This window comes from Serinus canaria, chromosome 15 (genome assembly GCF_022539315.1).
Source record: "Serinus canaria isolate serCan28SL12 chromosome 15, serCan2020, whole genome shotgun sequence".
In the NCBI taxonomy this organism is placed as follows: domain Eukaryota; kingdom Metazoa; phylum Chordata; class Aves; order Passeriformes; family Fringillidae; genus Serinus; species Serinus canaria.
In genome coordinates, this window is record NC_066329.1 from 236,933 (window position 1) to 259,430 (window position 22,498).

The window sequence follows — 22,498 nt, forward strand, 5'->3', positions numbered from 1 at the left end:
GCGCATCAGCACAGGGAAGTCACCCCAGCGCAGCCAGCTGCCCACAGGCAGGACCTGCTGGCAGGTGTGGGCAGCACCTGTGGGCACTGCCTGCCTCATGCTGGCAAGGACTGGGCTGAGGATGGGGTGAAGCCAGTGGTAGCACAGCCACTATGACCCAAGCTATGGGTGGTGCCATAGCCACTGGCACCCACAGCCCCTGATTCCTCCCTCCCTAAAAACTACACCTGTCTTCTACCACCCATTTATTTACAGAAACTGAAAACTAAAACTACACCCGGGGCCAGCACAGACCTGTGAAACCCAGTTCTAGCCACTGGAAACTCCCAAATCTCCCACCAGGCAGGTCCGGGCAAAGACAGCCCTGTGCCCAGCATGGTTCTCCTCATCTTCCCTCCCTGCAGGAGGGGTGTGCAATGTCTCTGGGGTCTGGCCCATGGCCAAGGGGGTCCAGTACCACTCTCCATGGATGTGAGATCATGGAGTAGGCAGGAAGAGCAGCACAGCCTTCACTGCTGGAGCTGGAGGTTGGTGTGCAGCAGCCACTCAATGGTTTCCAGTAGGTAGGCCATGCCATAGTGCCGGGCAATGTTCTGGAAGACACTGACATGGTCCATGAAGACCTGGGGAGAGAAGAACAGGGAGGGAAGGAGGCTACCCAGCATCCTGGGCAACCAGAGGCTCTGATGGAGTGGCTAGGCAGGGCTGGCCAGAGAGCAGCTCAGCAGGTGCCAGGGGATGTGCAGCTAAAGCACAGAGGAGGCACAGGGCACCTTAGGGCCCCTCACTGAGCTGCTGGGCTGGGCAGGTGTTGAAGTACCTGGGAGGAGATGGTGAGGGTGAAGTCTCCAGCACAGCTGCAGTACACAGGCATGTGTGTCTCCTTCACTCCATGACACTTTCTGCACACCTGGAGGCCAAGGAGGTTCAGGTGGGTCAAGAGATGAGGCCAAGCTCCTCTGCCAGTGGCAAAGTGAATGTGTCCAGGCACAGACAACCAGGAAAATGGGCAGAGCGGGGGATCCCTGTGCTTACCAGGTCTTGCAGCACAAAGGCCATCAGCTTCTTCTGCAGGACTTCCACCAGCGCCATCTCAATGGCATCGGTATCGTACTGCACATGGCAGCTGGGGCAGAGCCAGCCGGGCAGCACCAACCTGTCCTAGGGGCAAAGAGAGGGACGTAAGCACCGCAAGTCCCATGTGCAGGGATGGTGAAACTTGTTTCTGGAGAGGACAGAACATAAGCCAAAGCCCAAGCATGCTCAGATCCATCACATGCAGCTAGAAAAGATGAACAGAAAATTGGCTTTAGGTGAGGATGATCATGGACAGCAGGCAGATGATCAAAACTGCAAAACAAAGGGGAGATAAAGTGGATAAGATGATCATCTGGCCTCCAGCATTGCTGTACTGGGGCCTCTATTGTCCCTAGGAGAGAGGCTGCACCTGGGAAAGGGCAGGGTCCTTGCAGAGGTCCAAGTCCCTGCAGAAGTTGCAGTTCCTGCAGATGACTTCAGGAAGCACATAGGAGCGGCAAGGGTCCCGAAACTGGGCTGCTTCTGAGAACTCGCCCACCTCAATGAGGCGCAGCAGGTCCCGGCGTAGTTTGTTCACCTGGTTGGTTATGTTGGCATCCAGGGAGAGGACCTGCAAGGATAAAAGCCAGTTGAGCCTAGCAGCAGAAACTGTTCTCAGGACAGCTCAGATCCTTGTGACCCTCATATAGATTCAGGGCCCAGTAAAAAGAACCATCCTGGGAAAAGCTGCAGCAATGGACAAGGACCAGAATTTCAGCTCAGACCCCAATCCTTTAGCCAAGGGGCCTGGCCCATCCCTAGTGACCTTGCAGACATATTTGATGAACTCCAGAGCTGGGTTGTTGAGTGGCAGGTAGGAGCCAGGCAGGACTGGGAACATGTCTGAGGGCTCTGTGGCATTCTGGGAACCAGCCATCTTCTTCTGGATCTTCTGGGTGATGGTGAAGAAGCTTTGGGTAAGCTCATTGGCCACGTAATCTTGTGAGAAGGTAATCATGCCTAGAGGGGTAAAGCAGAGAGTGTTTGAACCGATTGGTGGCACATAGGGCAAGCAAGGTGAGTGGCTCTCTGCCTGCAGCACTGCTGCCCTGGGGCTTGGCACTCACCAGGCATGGCCCTCAGCTCCCCCATAGCCTCCTGGGACACCTGGCTGGTGCTCCTCCTCTTGATGGGGGTGCTCCCAGGGGTGTTACGCCGCAGTTCCTCCTTCATGCTGTGGTACACAGCCACGATGTAGGCTGGGAAGACACAGGCAAGGCTCCAGCTCCTACCCAGAACTGGCACTGGAGGGGAACAGTGACCTCAGCATCTCCCCATACTGCTCACCTGATATGATCATCAAGAAGTAGCTCTGGCAGGAGCTGGCCTGGGGCAGGAACTGCACGATATTCCAGTTGTTCTCCAGCAGCTCCTCCATATCTGGCTCCCCTTTCTCCTCCTCTTCTTCTCTCGCCACCTCCTCCTCCTCCTCTTCCTCACTCCCCTCCTCCTCCTCCAATGTCTTGCTACTGTCCTTCTGGGGGTCACACACATAGCAGTCCCTCATGCCCAGCCAACACCTCCCTACTCTGCTCCCAGGGACAGGGTGCTTCCCATCTCTTACCTCCCCATAGTGGATGCGAGAATCCACTTTTCCCTTGATACCTCCATAATTTGCTGGGTCCATCCAGAGCAGGAACTCCCAGCATCGGGAGAATGAGATGGTCAGAGAGTGGAAGATCTCCTTGGAGTGAATGCTGGAGGGAGGAAACTGCAGTCAGTTCCTATGTCAGCATCATCTCTTCTCCATGGGACACTGTGGGGAGGTGGTGCTGGCCAGGAGAGAGGAGTGTCCCCATTCCCATTGGACTCCAGTTAGGGATCCCAGGGGAAGTCATGCCCAAGGACACTTGGCTCTCTATTCTTGTGTCAAGGTGCCTATACCACAGCTGGGATGGGGACAGCCAGCCAGGGGACAAGTTGCTGGACATTTCAGGCTCTCCTTGAAGCCTCTTCAGGTTTGAATCCTATGACTATACTTGGAGTACTGCCCATAGAGGGCAGCTAGGGACAGATCACTACTCCAGGCATTACAGCAAGAGAACTGGGACTTCAGTAGCTTTGCCAAAAAAAGTTGGCAGTATTCCGCCCTCTATCACAAAACCTATTCTGAACCTTAGTTGCCAACATCCTCGTCCTAACCTGAGTAGGCAGCCAGCCAGTAGAACACCCATTCATCACCATTGGCCAACTGGCCTCATTCACTTACTTCACAATCATTCTAGTTTTATTCTCCCTTGTGTCCACTCTAATGCACCTCTTAGTTTTGAGGTGCATTAGAAGGCAAAAAATCAGCATCCTCCTCCCTGGTCTTGAGCCCTGCCCTAGCCCCACCTCCAGGTGCACCTCACCTGTTGATGATGTACTCCATATAGCTGATGGCATCCTCAATGTGCCGCTTCTTGGTGCACAGGATGATGCGGTTGAAGTTGGCGTAGACCACAGAGGAGCCTAGGCGCTTGAACTCAGCCACCAGCCTGCACCAGGGCACAGGGTGGGGTCAGTGGGCAGGAAAGCAATGTACAAGGGGCAGATGTGACCCAAAGACCATGTGTTGATTCCTCAGTCTAGAGTCAACATGTAGCAACACTGGGCAAGGGAAGTCACCCAAAGAGGATGACGGGTCCCTCCTAATGCCCACCTTTCTGGAAGATCACTTTGGGTGCCAGAATCCTGGTCACTAACATCACACCTCTCCATTCCCCTCCACCAGACTGGCATACTTAAGACCTCACTTACTGCAGGAAAAGCTTCTTCATCATGTTGTGGAGCATGCGGTGCAGTGCTGGGTCATAAAGCAGGGAGGAAGGAGAGCGGAGCCAGCGGTAAAAGTGAATGACCTGGTTGTCTGCATAGACATTGTGGTACTGTGTAATCTCCTTCACCCAGCTCACCACCATGCTCTTCAAAATCCTGCCAACGAGCAGAGACTGGCATTACCCCACCAGCGGCCAGCAACACTTCCCCCTTCCTGACAAGGACGTGTTTACAGACACACTAGAGGATTTAGAACAGGAACTCCCTTCTTCAGCCCTCAGCACATAATATGTGCCTCTATAACCTGGTGGAGTATGAACAAAGAAGAAAGAAACATCCCCATGCATCTGCTAGCTGAGGCACCAGGCAGCTCTGAGGATCTTCCAGTGTGTTGGAGAAGATGCCTGCCAGGCACTTCTCCAACACACTGGATGCACTTGAGGCCAGGATTTATACTTAGACCACCCTACAAGCCCTACTGCTAGGGAAAGGCTAAAGCCAGACAGGAGTGAAGTAGGACCCTGAGGGGGCCTGCCAGGATGGTGACCACCTCTCTAACTCCTGCTGTTTCTCAAGCCACACCTGAAAGTGTTGGAGCAGAGGGCAGTCTCATCATAGCTGGCTGGGATGTTGGCAGCTTGGTTCCCTGTGATCATGTCCTCCAGGGATGCCTGCTGAATCACATCAAAGCTAATGCTCATGCTGGAGCCTCCTTCCATGTCATTCACGTGGTGGGACTGCAACACGGTGTTCACAGCCAGGCTCTGGATGTCCAACTCCAGACACACTAAGAGCAGACACAACTGTCAGTAGGGAGGCAGGGAAAGGACCAGGACCACCCTCCCTGCTGCTGCCAGAAGTACTTTTCACAGGTACAGGGTGATCTAGAGGTGCTACTGCACTCAGAGGGCAGATGCTTTCATAGGCATCACTGGACCTTCATAAGTGTTGATTGAGGCTTGTCTTTCAACAAGACTCGGACCTACTGACCCTCTGGGGACCACCAGTTTTCCTGGAGGCTGCAACAGTGGACCTCAGAAGAACTCGTTACACTCAAGCTGCCTAAGAGAGGCCTGTCCCAGCATCACCAAGTGAGCTGTCCTTGGGCTGACAACATTGCAGGTGGTCTGCCAAGTGCTGCTGTCATTGGTCATTGGTAAAGAATCCCCATTTTGATGCCTGCACATGTTTCAGGTGAGCCTTCCCTGCTCCAAGGCATGTCCCTAGCATCCTCCTTACCCATACAGATGCTGAAACCCAAAAGCTTCTAGTTACAGCTGTCACCATAGAGACGCTTTGGGGACTGCATCCACACCTCTGCAGGACTCACAGAGCAGGATCCAGCTCTGCCCTACTCAGTGCTACCACCTTCCTCCCTCTTCACCTGTGGAGTAGCAGCCAGGGTTGTTGATCTCAACTGAGGCTCTCTCATCAAACTCCATGACCAGGCGGTTGTCATCGGCCTCCTTCCCCCCCAGGTCGGGGCGGGCTGTGGGGGACAGCCACAACAGGTGGTTGTGGCGATGAAGGTGGCGTGAGAAGAACAGGTCAGAGCCGAAGGTGGAGATGTCATCAGGGAGGTTTCCAATGGGGATGTGGTAGTACCTGAGGCACACAGACATTAGTAGCCATTGGCATAAGCATGGTTGCAGGGAAAACAGAGACCCTGACCATCCCCTCAAGGGGTGAGGCGACTCCTGTGGTCCCACTGAGGGCATGGCAGCCTCAGAGAAACACTGCCACCCTGGGTACCTGCTCATCTCAAAAGCCTGGGAAAGGCAGGTGTCCAAGTTGAGGTAGTGGCGAATCATGCGGCGGGCAGCATGGCGCTGCCAGTCCAGGACGGAGTAGCTGATATCATCTACCAGCCGGATAGGGACCAAGGGAAACTCCTCAATGATGGGGATCCCACTTGCCAGCTGCTTCAGGTCCCAGTTGGACTGCACAGCCACCAATGTGGGGCCCCGACGCTCGTCCTGCACCAAGAAGAAAGAGACATGTCCTGGTGCACCCCTTACGGGCTCAACAGGAAGCTGGTGGTGTTAGGTGCCCCATCCCCACAGCAGTTCCCCATGGTCCTAGGACAGCACACCCCAGTATTCCTGAAGCATGCACCCACTTTCAACACCACCAGCTCTCCAGCTGAGTGCAGGGATGGAGTGAGATCCAGAGGTGGCTCTTGCTGCTGACACTGCCCCAGATAAGCCCCCCACAAGCAAAACAAGCACCCACTTCATGACCTCAGGCCCAGCAGTTACATGCAGGTGTTCTTGGAACTGGTGTACCAGTGCCTTCCACAGCATCCTTCCCTTAGTCCAAACGGTCCCACTGAAACCTTCCCCGCACCGTCATCTCACCTTGTAGCCCAAGAGCAGTCGCTGGACACCTCTGTAGATGGCCTTGGGGTCAGTCTCAGCCCGCACCTCAAACGTGTGTTTGTCTGGGGGCAACAGCTCCTTGCCCACCTTTTCCAGGAGAGCCGCGCGCTCCACTGAGAACAAGGTGGTGAGGTTTGGCATCTGGTTCCTGCGTACCTGGGTGGAAGAGGGACCAGGTCAGAGCAGGGGGAGAGCGACCCTGGGACGTGCAGTGCCAGGGGCCCTGCCATAATGTGGAAGGGATGTGCGATGTACGGAGAAACCTCCTGCTGCTTGGCCCTACCAGGTCTGGGGTGGAAGGGACCTTTAAATGTTGTCTAGTCCAACCCCCTGCCACAGACAATACATAAACTCAGAATTATTTAGGTTGGAAAATACCTTTATGATCGAATCCAGCTGTTCACCCAACACTGCCAAAGGCCACCACTAAACCACGTCTCCAAGTGCCACATCCTCACATCTTTTAAATCCCTCCAGGGATGGTGACCACCACTGTCCTGGGCAGCTGTGCCAGGGCTTTACAACCCTTTTGGTGAAGTTTTTCCTAATATTCATCCTAAACCTCCCATGGTGCAACCTGAGGTGAGCTAGACCAGGTTGCTCCAGGGCCCATCCAATCTGGCCTAGAACACTTCTGGGGATAGGGCAGCCACAGCTTTGCTGGCAAATCTGTGCCAGGGCCTCACCACCCTCACAGGAAACAACTTCCTCACTATATTCCACCTAACCTTTCTCTCTGGTAGTGGGAAGCCATTCCCCCTTTTTCTGTCACTCTATCCCTTGTCCAAAGTTCCTTTCCACCTCTCTTTAGGTACTGGAAGGGGCTCTAAGGTCTCCCTGGAGCCTTCTCCCTGTTCAACACCTCCAGTCTATCTACAAAGCAGAAGTGCTCCAGCCTTCATCAGAGCATCTCTGTGGCCTCCTCTGAACTTGCTTCAGCAGCTCCACATCCTTCCTATGTTGCAAACCCCAGGCTGGAGGCAGCTCTGCATGTGGGGTATCACCTGAGCAAGGCAGAGGGGCAGAATCTCTCCCTTCCCTGCTGTGGGGATCAGTCCAGGACATGGGGGATTTCTGGGCTGTCAGGGTACATGGCCAGGGCATGTCCAGCCATCAGCACCCCCAATTTTCCACTCTCCACAGCCCTCCTTACCTTGTCCAGCACAAAGACAGCAGCCTTGCGCTGGGAGGGGATGAAGAGGCCCAGGACTGCCTTGCTGCCCTGGGAGCTGTGGTACAGGTAGATGTGGCGAATGCTTCCTGGGGACACAGAGCACAGAGCATCAGTGGTGCCCATGGGTGCCAGGTACCCCAGGAGCCCCTCTCCCAGGATGCCTCACCTGGCTCCAGGTAAGTGAACTGAGCCAATGAGCGCATCTCCAGGTGCTCAATGTTGAAGGTTTCAGCCTCTCGCCCTGCGAGGTGTTGGACAAGCTGCCTGCTGACCATGCACACACAGCCCAGGTGGATCAGGGCACGGAACAGCAGTGGCACCTGGAATGATGGGGAGAGATGTGATGGAACAACTGCTACTAAGCTCTTCTTGGGGATTGCAGACCTAGAATAACCCAGTTTAAAAGAAACAGGTAGCACATATCTGAGGTGCCTTGGCATCAGTTTGGTATTATTAGCCTTGCTAAAGGTATAGAACAGGTATCTCAAAATCCACATCTTCCTATCTACACCCAGATCCTACCATCAAGGTACTTTGGAGGACGTGTGGAACAATATTTGGGCAATCTTGCTGCTCTGTAACTTGTGGTCTGTCACTCTGAGGCAGGGGCTCCATTTGAACCTCCAGATAATTGGCATGGTGGGAGATTCACCACAGATCCATCCTGTTTTATTAACCCTGTAGCTGTCAAGTCCACTGCTGCGGGAGACTCTTGAATGTTCCTCCTTGCTGAGGAACCTGGTCCCAAACTAGTGAGAAGCAGTAACCATTTTTTGCCTAATCGCTCTTCCCTGGTGCTAGTTTTAGTTGTAGAGGCCCTTCAAATCTTTTCAGCAAGATGAAGCATTCCCATCTAAGTTCCATCCCTGAGGGCAAACTGTTCCCTCCCTTGCATCCCTCTGTTACTCCTGCTGCATTTTTTGGGATAATGATCAGAACTGCACTGCAGATATTTAAAGATTAAGACAGAGCTTTCCTTGCCCAGGTCAATGTCCAGCTGGGTTAACTATGTCTCTGAGGATGGAAACTTTACAACTCCTTGGGCAACCTGCTCAGTGATATTTACAGAAGTTTTTTCTGACATTTACACTGAATTTACATGTTTTAGATTGTGTCCGCTGTTGCCCATTCTTTCCTGGGAACAGAGCTTCTTCTCCACTATTCCCATTGAGCAGGTCCCCTGAGCCTCTTCTGGGCTGCACAGTCCAATTCACTCAACCTCCCCTCAGATGACAGATGCTGCTACTCCATGACTATCTGAATCCCTTCATAGCTTTAAAATTTCTCCATGCCTTTTGTTTTACTTCAGCTGCTCATTTTAATTTCCTCTAAACTTCTTGGTTTTTCCTCTTCCCACTTATTAAACTCTACAAGAGTAGAGAAGACAGGTTTTTCTAGAGGAAGGTCTATAGATATAAAGAATTTAGGTATAAGCCAGTCACTTCAGACAAGTAATCTGAAGTATGTTTTGGGTGCTGCTTACTTGACCTCAGTAAGATTTGGTGGGGACCATTTTAAATTGATGATGGCATATATGGTTCAATCTTTTACATCACCACAGGATTTCACAGCCTCCCTGTAATCATTAAGAGTTGTGCCTTGCCTTGAGAGACCTTTCTTCAAATTTTTCAAAAGCAGAAACTTAAGGTGAATAAAAAAGTTTTCTTTAACTATGTCCCACTGGAATGCTTCATAGGTTATACCAATAACTTGAGTAGCAAGTCTCCCAACTCTGTGATGATCTTTTTACCCTTGCAGCCTCCTGCACCTCAGAAACCATTTCATGGCCAGTGGCACCTCTGCTCACAACAAAGCTTGTCCTACTCAGGACTTTTCATCCATAATAATCCTACAGTGCATTTCAGTTTTAAATTCACCAGCTTTTATGCTTTCTTTAACTCCTCTCTTACAATGGTGTGGTCTATTCTGCCACTTCCATACAGGCCAGGTCTTTTCACTACAATATTTTCTTCATTAAATTCCTGTCATCAGATTTTTATCTGCTGGACAAACCAGTATCCTTCCAGTGGGAAGCAAGCATCCCAGGTTCCCACCTTCATTCTTACCATTGGCAAATTGAATTTTAGCCTCATTCCTTTCCACAGAATTTCATTTAGGTTGTTCTTGCTCTTCCTGAACTTTCAACTTATATGCTGTTCTTTTATCTAAAGCTTTTACAACCTTGTTTTAGAGGACATGGCACTCAGATCTATGTATCACTCCACATATGTTGGGTTTTTCACCAGCTTTACTCCAAATGCCCCTTTTCTTTCCTGGTTACAATACCAGCAGGCTGGCTCAGGATTTGTTTAGAGGAAGCTCTCAATTTCTTTCCCCAAAGTCCTTGTCTCAACATACTGTAACCCATGTGCTGATACCCAGCATTTTTGTCCATTTGAGCATAATTCCTACTTTCCTGGACAATGTCCAAGGTCAGAGATTTTTGGTGTCTCATTACTGGAACTCAAAATAACAAGCTACTGCTCAGCAACCCTTAAAAGATGAGCGCCTGAAAGAGTTACCTGTGTCTCATACACTCCCTCAATGTCTGGAGCAGAGAGGTCTGCATTGATTTCGTTGATGTGCTCTTGGTACATGTCTTCAGGAACAGAGTATTCATACAAGTTGTAAACTAAGTTTGAGCGGGGCAGGATTCTGTTTACCTGCCAAGGTAAGGGACAGGATAATTGAGACACATCCCTGTCCTAGGGTGAATGTTATCCCCATTTGTGTGTAATTTATGCTGGATATTATGTTCTGTGCCTTTAAGACTGGCAGAGTGAAAGTTTTGTTTCAGGCCTCTTATCAGCCACTCAGCAGGACATACAGATAGCACCAGTACATATTGATGCTTTTTTGCTTTTTGCTTTGCTCTTGCTTCTGCTTTGCTTCCTTCCTGGACTGCTTCCCCCCCTCCCCCAGTTTGGACCTGCTGACTGCTCCGGACTGGGATTTGGAACATGGAGAGAGAGTTTACACCTTGTGGCTGCAGCAGCTGCCCCAGCACCGGAGGGACTGATAACAGCAAACCCCCAGGAGAGACTTTCTGAATTTGTCATCTTTTTCAGAGCAGTGAAAGAGTGGTGTCATCCAGTATTGTTCATTTTGTGTGCTGAGGGTGCTGTGCTTGTCAAATAAACAGGTTCTTTCCACTTCTCTCCGAGGAATTCTTCCCGGACCGGTTGGGGGGAGGGGCCGTGTGGGTTTGTTTTTTGGAAAAGCCCTTTTTGGGGATTCTCTCCCAAATTTGCCCTAAACCAGGACCACATGGCACCACTGTCAGGAGCCAGACTCTGAGCCAAGCCAGCTCCTGGTGCCCTCTCCTAAGGAAATCAGTGAGCTATGCTCATGCACGTTACAAATTCCTTTAACAGAGGACTTGATTTCCAGGCAGGCAGGGATTAGCAGAGGGACTAGGGCCTGAATGAGGGATATCCATGGGGTAGGAGGTGTTGTGTGGCAGATGCTTGTAACTCCTGCTTACAGGGGAGGTGAAGTGCCTTACCTCAGTGCAAGCAGCTGTTTCCCCTTCCAGAAGGGGCAAGTCCTCACCTTCCTGTAGGCTGTTCCCTCCTCAGGCTTTGGGACGCGCTGGTTGACATAGAAGACACGGGGGATGCTCAGCTTGATGCAGTGCAGGTCACTCCCTATCACCGCCCACAGCCGGAACAGCCCAGGCTGGCTGGTCTCAGCAATCTGCAGGACATGGGGCATGAGGTCAGCGTTAGCAGGAGATCCAACATGCCATCAGTGCTTACATCTACACTGCAGAGCGCTCTGGGGATCTATATGGTCAGTTGGTGGCTAAAACCAAAGTGGGGGCTTAGAGAGTCATCACTTTCAGCTCTGGAGTCCCTGTGTCCTGCTACTGTCCCAGGACACCATGAAGAAAACTGCCTCAGGCTGGCCAACCAGCTCCAGGGATTGTCATCCAAGTCACTCTGAAGTCCTGGACCTGCAGCTCTGATACCTTTCTGGAGGATGAAGTGGGTGACAGGGGCTGGGCTTAGGTGGCCACACATAACAAAGGTTTGCAAAAACACCTGGATGACACCACCCCACCTCTTCATTTGTACATTTGTCTGCTTCTAGGCACCACTGGAATCCCATGTCCAATGCTGGGCTCCTTAACACAGGACAGAGACACAAGGAATAGAGTGAAGGGCCACAAGGAGGAAGAAGGGATTGGAGCATCTTTCATATCAGGGCAGACAGGCAGAACTGGGACTGTCCATCTCAGAGCAGAAAAAGCTCAGAGGGATCTCATCCACATATATATACCCAATGGGAAGTGCAGAGAGGAACAGAACCTGACTCTTTCCAGTGGTGCCAAGTGGCAGGACCAGACATCATGGGCACAAAGCAGGAGGGTTCCTCTGCATGTCAGAAACTTCTTCCCTAGAATGGTGAACCTGGTCCAGGTTGCCTATGGATGGAAGTGATGCTCTCCATCCTTGGAGATATTCCAGGACATGGTCCTGGGACCCCAGTTCTGCGTGGCCCTGACTGAGGAGGATGTGGGACCAGAGGGAAACAAAAGCTGCCCCAGCCTCAGCTGATGTTTTTGCAGTTCTGTGACTGTGCAGTGCTGCCCATGGTCTGAACTAGAGCTGCCCCACAAACAGATCTACCACGCATCTCAGAGTCACCAAGAATGACTCTGTAGATACCTGTTTCCATCCAGATATGTGTGAGTCTGAGGCTCTGCAGCCCCTCCTGGGCTCCCCAGGGCTAACACTTACATGAGGTAGGTCAGGGCTCCTGAACTTCAGCATTTGACCACAGAGAGTAAATGTGAGGCTTGTGCCCCAGGATGCTCTGTGGCAGGTCCCCTCCCCAGTACCTGCACGACCTGCCAGGGCAAGTCCAGGATGCTGCGCGCTGTCCGACGCAGGTAACTGCTCAGCCCTTTGGAGAGGGCATCGCGGAGCACTCCTCCACCTGCCACCACCCCACCATCCTCCAGCCGCCGCCTCTTCCTCCGCTCCTGCCGCTGCCGAGCCTGCAGCTCCCACTTCTTCTGGTGGTAGCGCAGCCAGACCAGACGCTCCTCCTGAGTGGGGTGACCGTAAGCATGAAATCAGCAAAAGTGTCTCAGCCCCACAACATCAAACCATACAGCCGAGCCCTCCAGCTCCCAGTCTCACTTCATGTTCCTGCCCCACCTGTGAAGCTACCACCCCCTTTTTCTCTATCAGTGATTGCTTTTCTGTCTCCTGGTTGTATTTCTCCTTGTATCCCAGAACCATGTGTGTGCAGAGTGTGAGTTCACGGAGTGCAGCTGGGAAACCCACAGCTTGCTCCTGGAAGCACCCAAGCTTGTATGGATGAGTACAGTCCTGGGGCATCCCCTGCACAATCTGCTTCACCTACCTTGGTGGTGCCAAGGGATGGAGGTGGGCCCAGGATCTCCCGCCAGGACTGGGACAGCTCCAAGTCCTGGGACAGCTCTTGGCTTTCCTCTGTTACAAGGATGCGCTTCCGCTTATTTGCAATGGGACGTAGTGGCAGAGGGATCTTGACAGCCCCAAAGTCCTCTATGTCACTGACCTGAGAGTTGGGTGTCCCCTCCACAGGCAGGTTGGCAAGAATCTGAGAGAGCAAGGAGAGCAGGAGGATGTGGGCTGCAAGAGAAAAGCCCCACTGGCACTGCCAGCACCTTTCCCTCCCCCTTTACCTGTTTCTTGCCTTTTGAAACAAAAAGCTCATTGATTTTTTTCTGTTTGTACAAATCATTCTTCTCCAGGAGCTTCTTGTGAAGCCAGTCTGGATGTCGGACTCGTGGCACTGGGTTCTTTACCTGCAGAATAGCTCCAAATCACACTGAGTCTCCTGCAGAAATCCTTCCTTCTGTCCACCCCCTCACTGCCCCATACCTGCTGCAGGGCTGCAGGAATGGTGATGATTTTCTGGATGGTGCTGCCCAGTCTCTCGATGTAGTAGTCCCAGTCCAGGATCTGGGAAGAGGGCAGAGTTTGGGCAGAAAAGAAAGCCAAGCAGAAGGGCCCCCAGACACAGGATCAAATATCCCAGTAGCACCCTCACCCCACCCCCCTGCTTTGTGAGCACAGGAAGCCACTGCCCAGGTTGTGTCTCCAACAGGACAAGCCCATGTCCCAGATGCGGTGGCATCTGCAGGAATGCCTCACTCACCGCACGGATGTTGAAGTCCTGCAGCGAGGGGCTCTTCAGCCATTTCCGGAGGTAGTGCTTGCGTACACTGGGCTCGGCTTGGAAGATGGCAAGGGGGATGGCCCTGGGGAAGGCAGGGAATCAATGTCCCAGCACCCCCAATCTACTTTCCCAGCCTGTGGAGATCTTCCAGGCTTCTAACTCCTGTGAGGCCACTGGGCTGTCCAGTGTTACCACTGCCCTGCTCATGGCCTATGCCAGATTCAGGTAATCACATGGCCATGTATTCCAGCTCCCTCCCTTCTTGTGCCTGCCCATCCCCTCTTGGTTTCTCCCACACTGCCAGAAGCCCTGGCCCCTCCAGGGGGGTTACCTCTCGGTGACAGGAGACCCTTCTGGTTTCTTGGAAATGATGAAGCGGCAGCTCAGCCCTGCATCCTTCACCATCTGGTCCCCCAAAAACTCTGCTAGGCGCTTGGCAGTGCTGATGGAGGTGGACTTCTGCTCCCCGTAGTCCTCCAGTTTGCGTGACATGGACCGGTTCTCTGAGATGAGCTCAAACAGTTCTGAATCAGGCATGTTGGCAGCCTGAAGGCCAGGGAAAAGCCCAAAGTTAGCAAGAACTAATGATCAAATTTTGCTGAAAGAGGGAACACCACACACAGCTGATGTGTCTCTTTACTGGGAGCCTGGAAATTGCTTCCTGCTGCAGCTGCCAGTAGGATCTATAGTAAAGAGGGTGTGTGGGTTTCAGACTGGCATCAGTTTGTACCACAGCTGGGCTGTGGCAGTACAGCTTTGTGTTGTGCATACAAAGTTAGGCTCACCCAGAATTTGTTGTAAAACAGCATCACAAAACGAAGGACTGTAGAGGATCAGAACTAAACATGTTTTGTCTCAAACATTCTGAATATTGCTACAGGAAAGGTGTGATTGGAGGAGAGGGTCCCACAGAGGTGTGGCAAGTGCTGTTCTGAGCCAATTCCCTACTACGCCTTAAGACTCAGGCTTAGTTCCCTCTCCAACACACATCCAGAAGAAGGGCTTGCTGTGCATGAAAGGGAGCAAATAGGTCCCCTTTCTTCTTTTTCTCCTCTTTCTCTTCCACTTTGTCTCATTGTTTGCCCCAGCTCTGGACCGTCCATATGGCATGACCAAAGCAAGACCCAGGGACACAGATCTAGGGACTGGTAATATTCTTTGTTTTCTTCCCTTGCTTTGCCTGAGCAAAGCAGGGCCATCACATTCTACTTCACACTTAGTATTGAACCCTGTTGTGGGAGTTCGGAGCTTGTGTAAAGGTGTGTTGTGGCTTGTTAGCCAGGACCTTTGAGTAGTGGTGTTGTGGCTCACGTGTCAGCACCTTTGTGTGATAGTGTATTGCAGCTTGTTAGCCAGTACCCTTGAATACTGGTGGCCTATTGTGGCTTGTGAGACAGTGCATTTTGAGGAGCTTGTGGTAGGAGTTGAGAGCTTATTGAAGTGTTCCATACAGAATTAAGGGCTTGTTTGCTTCCACTCTTGTGGAAGTCTATTGTAAGAATTGGCTTGTTGACTAACACCTTTTGAGTTTATGCAGTGGGCTGGTTGCTGGAGTTACAGCGACTGTACAATAAAACATGAAGAGTTCCTGACACGTGACCAGTGTCTTTGTTCAACCTGATGAGAATTTATGATGAACATCATGCCCCTGGACCAGCAGGTCATGACAAGGACCTAGTTAGACTCTTGTTCCTTCCCACCCCCTTATCTCATAGAATCATAGAATCATTTGGGTTGAAAAGCCCTCTAATATCACCAAGTCAAACCATTCCCCCAACAGTACCAAAGCCACTACTAACCCATGTACCCAAGTGTCACATCCACACAGCTCCACACATTCCTCCAGGGAAAGGGATTCCACCACTGCCATGGGCAGCCTGTGCCAGAGCTGGACAATCCTTTTGGAGATGAAATTTTCTCTATTATTCAACCTAAACCTCCCCTGCTGCAATTTGAGGCTGTTTCCTCTAATCTTGTCACTTGTTCCCTGGGAGAAGTGCCCATCTCCCATGCTGGGAGTTGTACGTGGATTGTGGAAGTTGTACATCCCATATGGTTCCGCCCTATTTCTCAGAGAGCTGTAGAGTAAGAATGTCTCCCCTGAATTTCCTCTTCTCCAGGCTGAGCCCCCATAACTGCTCCTCATTAGACTTGCATTCCAGCCACTTCCCCAGCTCTTTTCCCTTCTCTGGACATGATCCAGCCCCTCAACGTCTTTCTTGTCATGAGGGGTTCATGGTGCCTCACCAGTGTCCAATACAGGGGGATGGTCACTGCCCTGGTCCTGTTTGCCACACTATGGCTAGTACAGGCTAGGTGCCATTGCCCTTCTTGTCTACCTGGCATGTGTTTAGTCACTGTTGACTAGCACCCCCAGATCCTTTCCTGTCAGGTGCATTTCCAGACCCTCTGCCCCCAGCACGAAGCATTCCACAGCATTGTTGTGACCGCTGTGCAGGACCTGGCACTTGGCCTTATTGAACTTCACACCACTGGGTTTGGCACATGGATCTAGCCTGTCCAGTTCCTTCTGCAGGGCTTCCTGCCTTCCAGTAGATCCACAGTCCCACAGATGACACAGCTGTGTCATCTGTGAAGTGACTGAGTGTTAAAGTGGCACAGGAGACCACTGACTCTATGCAAGCAAAGTCCACTCTCCCACAGTGCCCTTCCCAGCACTGTGGGAGGGTGGACTTTGCTTGGACAGCTTAGACACTCCTTCCCAGGCTCCACCTTGGAGTGCAGATTTGCTGAGCTATGCCTACCTTGCTGTAGAGCACATCCAGCCAGTAATCAGCCACCTTGGCCACAGAAGCATAGACCTCCTCCAGGGTGCTGCCTTTCAGAAAGGCTTCGAAAACAGATGACTGGAATATCTTCACCAGCTGCAGTTCTCCCCGGCGTTTCACCTCAAACCCCTTCAGCTCAGCCAGAGACCCGTCCTCGTTGAACACGGCGTACCTAGGAGAGAGTGTGAATAAGCCTGGCCTACACCAAGGGACACAACCCTCAGGGTGCCACCGGTGTCCCTCCTGCCAGCGTGCTTCTCCCCATGCCTTTGTGCCACCATCCAGCATGTTCAAAGGAGCCACAGCTGCACCTGGATAATCTCAAGTATCTACAGCTTCTCTAGCAACCATTTTACCTCAGAAAAGGACCTCAGCTCTTGCCCCAGATCATCCACACTGACTCATCAAACCAAAGGAGAAGTGATCTTTAAGATTATCCAATCCCATGTCCCTGCCATGGGCAGGGACACCTTCCACGAGGCCAGGTGGTTCCAAGCCCTGTCCAGCCTGGCCTGGAACATTGCGGAGCTGCTAAAGCTTCTCTGGGCACCTTTTACCAGTGTCACACCACCCTCACAGACAAGAATTTCTTCCCAATATCTCATCTAACCCTGCTCTCTGGCAGTGGGAAGCCGTTCCCCCTTGTCCTGTCCCTCCAGCCCTTGTCCAGAGTCCCCCTGCAGTTCTCTTGGAGCCCCTTTAGGCACTGTGAGGGGTTCTGAGCTCTCCCTGCAGCCTCCTCTTCCCCATGTAAATTTTCCCAGCCTGGCTCCAGAGCAGAGGGGCTCCAGCCTTTGTAACATCTCCGTGGCCTTCTCTGGACTCAATCCAGCAGCTCCATGATTTCTTGTGCTGAGCACACCAAACCTTGATGCAGCACTGAGGGTGAGGAGTGACCTTAATTGTTGTGTAAGGGTGGGAGATGAGAGCCCAAGTGGGGAAATGAAGAGATTAGGAAGAGATTTAGAAAGAAGGAAACTGGCAACTCCAATGCTGGCAGAGGAGTTGAGAGAAAAATGCATGCAGACATGACACACCAAAGGGAACATTCCTTCTTCTTGCCTTTTCTTTTCTTGCATTGTTTTGCCTTTTACAGCCCTGAAAATTACCTGTATGTCTCAAAAAAACCCCAAACCGCCATTGTGGGAATGACCAGTGAGAAGATGGGATACTCAAACCTGATTGGCCAGCCCTTCTCCCACCTACCCACATTCCCAACAGCACAGCCTTTCCTTCCTCCACCGACCACGGTGCCTGCAGCCACCTCCAGGCTGTTGTGCTTGGAGAGTAACCAGGAAATAAATGCCCTTTCTTAGATCCCTAAACTATAGGAATCCAGAGCCCCTGCGGGGAGTTGTACAAGCACAGCCCACTCAGAGCTGAGCAACACTTGCACTCCTACAGAAGGGTCTGAATGTCTGGAGAGGGGCACTGGCAGGGAATGGTGTGTGCAGAACCTTGTCCTGTCAGGGATTTAATACAAAAATGTTCAGTATTGTGAGGACAGAGGGTGCTGGGGACAGCAACAGCATGTTTTGGAGTCAGACTAAGGTCTGTGGGCTGCCACCCAAAATAATGAATGTTACCGCTCTAGCTCACATTCTTGGTTAGGAGGTGGTCTTTGAAAAATCAGTGAAGTTTGGATACAACTGTCCTATAATGGCAGAACCAGTCCTACTTACAGATGGAGAGGGAAGGGGAAATACATAGAAGTGTTACTGGAAGTCTGTGAACTCTTGAAAAATAGGAAGGCAGGAACTGCTGAGTTTAAACAGATTAGATTGAATACAAGTATTAGAAATCCTCAGAAGCAAAGCCAATGTTCTCCTGCACACCTCAGAGCCAAATAGGCAGATGTCTGGTCATTAGGCTGAAGAAATGTCATTTTGCTGTTATCTGCTAAAATTTACTGCCATAGTAGCTGGGTACAATGATCTGATGTAAGGAACTTGTCATTTAAAGACAGTGAGTTAAATGCTGCTGGCTCTGGAGGCAAGGACCAATATACCCCACAGGTACAAAGGCAACGAGATCCTCTGTCTTTCAACTCAAGGGAAGAGGCAATATTTCAAGCTTTGAAATCTCACCTTTTCTTCAGCTTCTTGCCCTCCTCTTTGGAGGCTGGAAGGATCATGGCCAGGTATGGACCATCCACTTCAAAAAAGATGCTGTTCTCTGAGCGCGTGATATAGGTGAGTGAGGCTGGATCCTGCAGCTCCTGGTACTGGTCATTTGTGAAGCCTTCCTGTGGCACAGCCCCAGGAGAACAGCTTCAATCTACAGCTGTCCGGTCACACCAGTAGATGCCCCTGGGACACACCCTGCCCAAAGGGACACCTGAGCACCCTTCTGGGAGCTACAGCACAATTTAGGACATGAAGGTCAAAGCACCTTTCCTGCCTGTTGAGAAGAAAAAGACTTTCGACCCTAAAATGATATCTTCTTCTCTTATAGAGACTGGAGTAAGCAGAGGATAGGTTTAGACCTTGCACGGGACTCCCTACCAGCACGAGCATGCAACTGACCTGGCCCCTTACAGACTCCCCTCTGATGGAGGATATTGAGCCTCTTTCTCCACTCAGATGCTTTCCAGGGCCACCACCCCCAAAATCTCACCCACTACATAGGGAATGGAGATGGAAGAGGGGCTCTCCCAACTCATCAGCTCTCCATCTCCTTTTCCCAGGCTGCAGAGCTGGTCTGGACAGGTGCCAGACTCACCTTCACCAGGATGTTCAGCATGGCACCTGGGTAAGAGATGGTTACTTTTGGCTTCTTTATATTGGTTGACTTGATGACAAAGTTCTCTGGGAAGCTGTTGGGAAGGACACACCAAATCCCATCGGTATCCAGTTCTAGGGGTCTCCTAGGGAAGAAAGGAAGGAAGGAAAGAAGGAAGGCAGGCCACTGTCAGGAGCAGAGTGGATGAGAGGTGAGGATCAGTGCTGTGTCCCCCACTAAGCAGCAGCCTGTTCCATCCAATCTGTTCCCTTCTGCAAAGCAAACCCTCAAATACCACAGCAGTGTCAGGAATCTGAATGCTCATAGAATCAGAGAGTCACAGATCACTTCAATTTGGAAGGAACCTTAAAGCTCATCACATTCCAACAACTCTGTGTCATGGGCAGGGACAGCTATCCCTAGACCAGCTTACTCCAAGCCCTGTCCAACCTGGCCTTGAAACACTTCCAGGGGTCCAGGGGCAGCCACAGCTTCTCTGGGCAAGTTGTGCAGAGAATTTCTTCTGAATATTCCATCTAACCCTGTCCTTTGGCAGTGGGAAGCCACTCCCTCTTGTCCCACCACTCCTGGCTGTTTTCCAAAATCTGTCTGCATCTTTCTTGGATTCTCTTTAACCATTTAAAGGAGCTCTACGGTTTCCCTGGAGCCTTCTCTTCTCCAGGATGAAAACCCCCAGCTTTCTCAGCCCTTCCTCCTCACAAGAAATGTGTTCCATCGCTCTGAAAACTCAAGTGTTTAACATGCTCCCACATCTGCCCTAGATGCAGATGGACCTTCTTCAGCTCAGCACACACTCACCCAATCTGCTCGATCAGCTCTCTGGCCTGGGTGATGATATTTGCCCCCGTGAAGCAGACAATGCCAGCCATTTCCATGGAGTACCAGCGAGCTCTGTGAACAGAGGAGTCACAGTTAAAACAATGACATGCCCCCTCCAAAACTCAGCTATGGAAGGGCAGGAGGATCTCTAGGGGAAGAAGGGCAAGAAACACAACAGTGGGCATTGTTTTCCTATGAAATTCTCTACTTATCATGCTCCATAAAAGCTGAAAACCCACTTACTGACAAGATTTCAATCATTTAATGTCTGGTAAGAGTCTCCGGGATGAGGAGTAGTGGGTAGAAGCAAGAGAAGAGTGTTGCAGGCAGGACCTATTCTCATCTTGGTGCTTCAGGAAGTGACTACCTCAGCAGGACAATCCTGGTTTCCAAAGGTCCTCTCTAGAGGATCCTGGATGGCTCAGAGGAGACTCACCCTTTCCTCATGACATATCCATAGAAGGAGTTGAGGATGCACTTGTGGGCCAGCTGAAGGGAATCATAGAGGATCTCCATGTTCTTGCAGCGTTTCACTTCAGAGGCATCTCCTGTCTCCACTGCTGCAGACAGCTTCTTCTTCCACACCTGCATGACAAGGGCAGAGTTAGGACAATTCCACATATCACTGCTGGTGGCACCCAAATAGTTTTCACTCAGTCCCAGTAAAGCACTGCAGCTCTACAGGAATATATCTTTGCCAAAGATCAGCATCATGAGTCAAACATCCCATTTTCTTTTACAGCACAGGAGGGCTTGGCAGCAGCACAGAGGCACTTTGTCAGTTGTCAGATGAGACTTGCAGCTCCCATCGCTGATCGGAATTGAAGCAGCACCAGCTGTGCTGCACCATATGTGTGCAGGGAAGAACTCAATACACTGCCTGATGCAATCCATCATGGCCAGCTAACAGCAGAATCACCAGTGTAGGAAAACCTCTCTGTCAGCCTTGGGAATCATGGCAAAAGAGGCAGCAGGGAGGCACTGCAAAGCAACCAGCTCTTTAATTAACTCTGCCAGATGTAGAGCCCCTGGGCCTCCTAGAATAGTTTGGGGTGGAAGGCACCTTAAAGCTCATCTCATCCCACCCCCTGCCTTGGGCAGGAACACCTTTTTACTAGACCAGGTTGCTTTAAGTGCCATCTAACCCAACTGGCTTTGGACACTTGGGAGGGATGGGCCAGCCACAGCTTCTCTGGTCAATCTGTGCCAGCACCTTATCTCCCTCACAGGGAAGATTTTCTTCCCAATAACTAATACAACCCTGCCCTCTATCAGTGGGAAGCCAACAGAGTAATCCTTTTGAGGTTTTCAGTAAGGCACAAGAGGTCCCCAGGCTTGGCAAGACAACTTGACCAGCACCCAAGCTTGGTACCTTGTGCAGCCCCTTGAACTCATATCGGCGGTCCCGGAATGCTCGCACCGTGTCCACATAGAAAGAGTTTTCTCGTTGGCAAATGGTGGTGACTCGCTCCTCCACCTTGGTGACGTGGATCTTCTTGTATGCTTTGCGGCAGTAATCTGGTCAAGGGAGGAGACAGAGGGAGATTGTCAGGGATGGCTGCCCTGCTACGGAGGGATGAGCAGAGTAGGGATAGGGAGGCAGCTAAGCATAATGCATGGGTGAGTGGGGGACAGTCCTACTGCAAAGGGAGAGGAAGATCCCAGTATGGAAAGATGCAGCACCTCTTTATGGGAGGTGGAGGGCCAGGGGGAAAACAAACTAATCATATGGCCCACCTACAAACCCAGGCTCTCAGCCCAGCCAGTTGGTTCTGCTGGACAGCTTCCCTCCAGGTGACAGGATAATGTGATGTTTCTCTTTCATTAACTGGCTTTATTTAGCAGCCTGACAAAAAATGGAGCCATTCATATTTCAGCTAAAATCCACGGCTCTCCAAGAGAAAGGGAAACGCTGACAGAGGTACCAGTGCCTGGCTCCTTGTAGGAAGCATGCATGAGTCTGTTGGGATACTGGAGAAGTTCTGAGACTAGCCTGACCTCACCCCACAGCCCTAGGAGGGGCCACTACTGCTGAATACTGCTCATGATCCAGGTTATAAAACACTGCCAGGATCATGACCTCGATTCATATTTTTACCTGCTAGGCGCTTTTTCTCATACTTGGCTTGTTCTTCCTGGGAGAGCTCATGGAAGGCACGGGGTGGTCCATCAGGGAACAAAGGAGGGAACTTCTCTGACTCCAGCTGCTGTTGGATGCGGTGGTACTCACTGCGGCTGGCAGGCACTGCAGAGGAGGGCAGTGATCAGTCTCTCAGAGGAGAAGCAGGAATTTGGCTCCATCTCTGTGGGCTGTACTTACTGAACTCTCCTCTCCACTGCCACGTCATCCGACGCTGACAGTTGGCACCTGGCTTGTTGAAGTCACAGGCAGCACATGTGGCCTCATCCACCATGGCAGAGGGCTGGATGCAGTAACAGATACACAGGTGTTAGAGGGGACAGGTCCCCAAATGACAACTCATGCTAGAACAGGTGGTGAGTGGCAGGAGAGCACAGGTGTGAACATCAGAGATAGTAGTCAGTGAGATCCCCTTTCCAAAGCCTTTCAGGAGCACTAGCTCCTCAAA

General features: G+C 51.4%; 1 protein-coding gene across 5 annotated transcripts in view; it reads right to left on the minus strand.

The window, feature by feature from the left end:
- Positions 1–230: 230 nt before the first annotated feature.
- Positions 231–22,498, minus strand: part of POLE (DNA polymerase epsilon, catalytic subunit) — a 34,723-nt gene continuing 12,455 nt past the window's right edge. For 3 of the 5 annotated variants that reach the window (XM_050980499.1, XM_050980498.1, XM_009092506.4), the window contains exons 17-48: positions 22,231–22,333; positions 22,009–22,155; positions 21,283–21,428; positions 20,347–20,495; positions 19,890–19,982; positions 19,071–19,215; positions 18,437–18,594; positions 16,326–16,521; positions 13,892–14,106; positions 13,540–13,642; positions 13,263–13,343; positions 13,064–13,186; positions 12,760–12,978; positions 12,230–12,439; positions 10,939–11,082; positions 9,909–10,049; positions 7,553–7,706; positions 7,366–7,472; positions 6,192–6,368; positions 5,587–5,810; positions 5,219–5,439; positions 4,417–4,621; positions 3,817–3,990; positions 3,429–3,554; positions 2,642–2,774; positions 2,365–2,554; positions 2,145–2,276; positions 1,844–2,037; positions 1,448–1,648; positions 1,036–1,161; positions 821–910; positions 231–623 (exon numbers count right to left, since the gene is read on the minus strand). In XM_050980499.1, the coding sequence (XP_050836456.1) occupies positions 510–623; positions 821–910; positions 1,036–1,161; positions 1,448–1,648; positions 1,844–2,037; positions 2,145–2,276; positions 2,365–2,554; positions 2,642–2,774; positions 3,429–3,554; positions 3,817–3,990; positions 4,417–4,621; positions 5,219–5,439; positions 5,587–5,810; positions 6,192–6,368; positions 7,366–7,472; positions 7,553–7,706; positions 9,909–10,049; positions 10,939–11,082; positions 12,230–12,439; positions 12,760–12,978; positions 13,064–13,186; positions 13,263–13,343; positions 13,540–13,642; positions 13,892–14,106; positions 16,326–16,521; positions 18,437–18,594; positions 19,071–19,215; positions 19,890–19,982; positions 20,347–20,495; positions 21,283–21,428; positions 22,009–22,155; positions 22,231–22,333 (4,941 nt within the window). In that variant the 3' untranslated portion in view covers positions 231–509. Of the gene's footprint in view, positions 624–820; positions 911–1,035; positions 1,162–1,447; positions 1,649–1,843; positions 2,038–2,144; positions 2,322–2,364; positions 2,555–2,641; positions 2,775–3,428; positions 3,555–3,816; positions 3,991–4,416; positions 4,622–5,218; positions 5,440–5,586; positions 5,811–6,191; positions 6,369–7,365; positions 7,473–7,552; positions 7,707–9,908; positions 10,050–10,938; positions 11,083–12,229; positions 12,440–12,759; positions 12,979–13,063; positions 13,187–13,262; positions 13,344–13,539; positions 13,643–13,891; positions 14,107–16,325; positions 16,522–18,436; positions 18,595–19,070; positions 19,216–19,889; positions 19,983–20,346; positions 20,496–21,282; positions 21,429–22,008; positions 22,156–22,230; positions 22,334–22,498 lie in introns of those variants that run through there. The other 2 variants (XM_050980497.1, XR_007778908.1) reach the window with 2 other exon arrangements.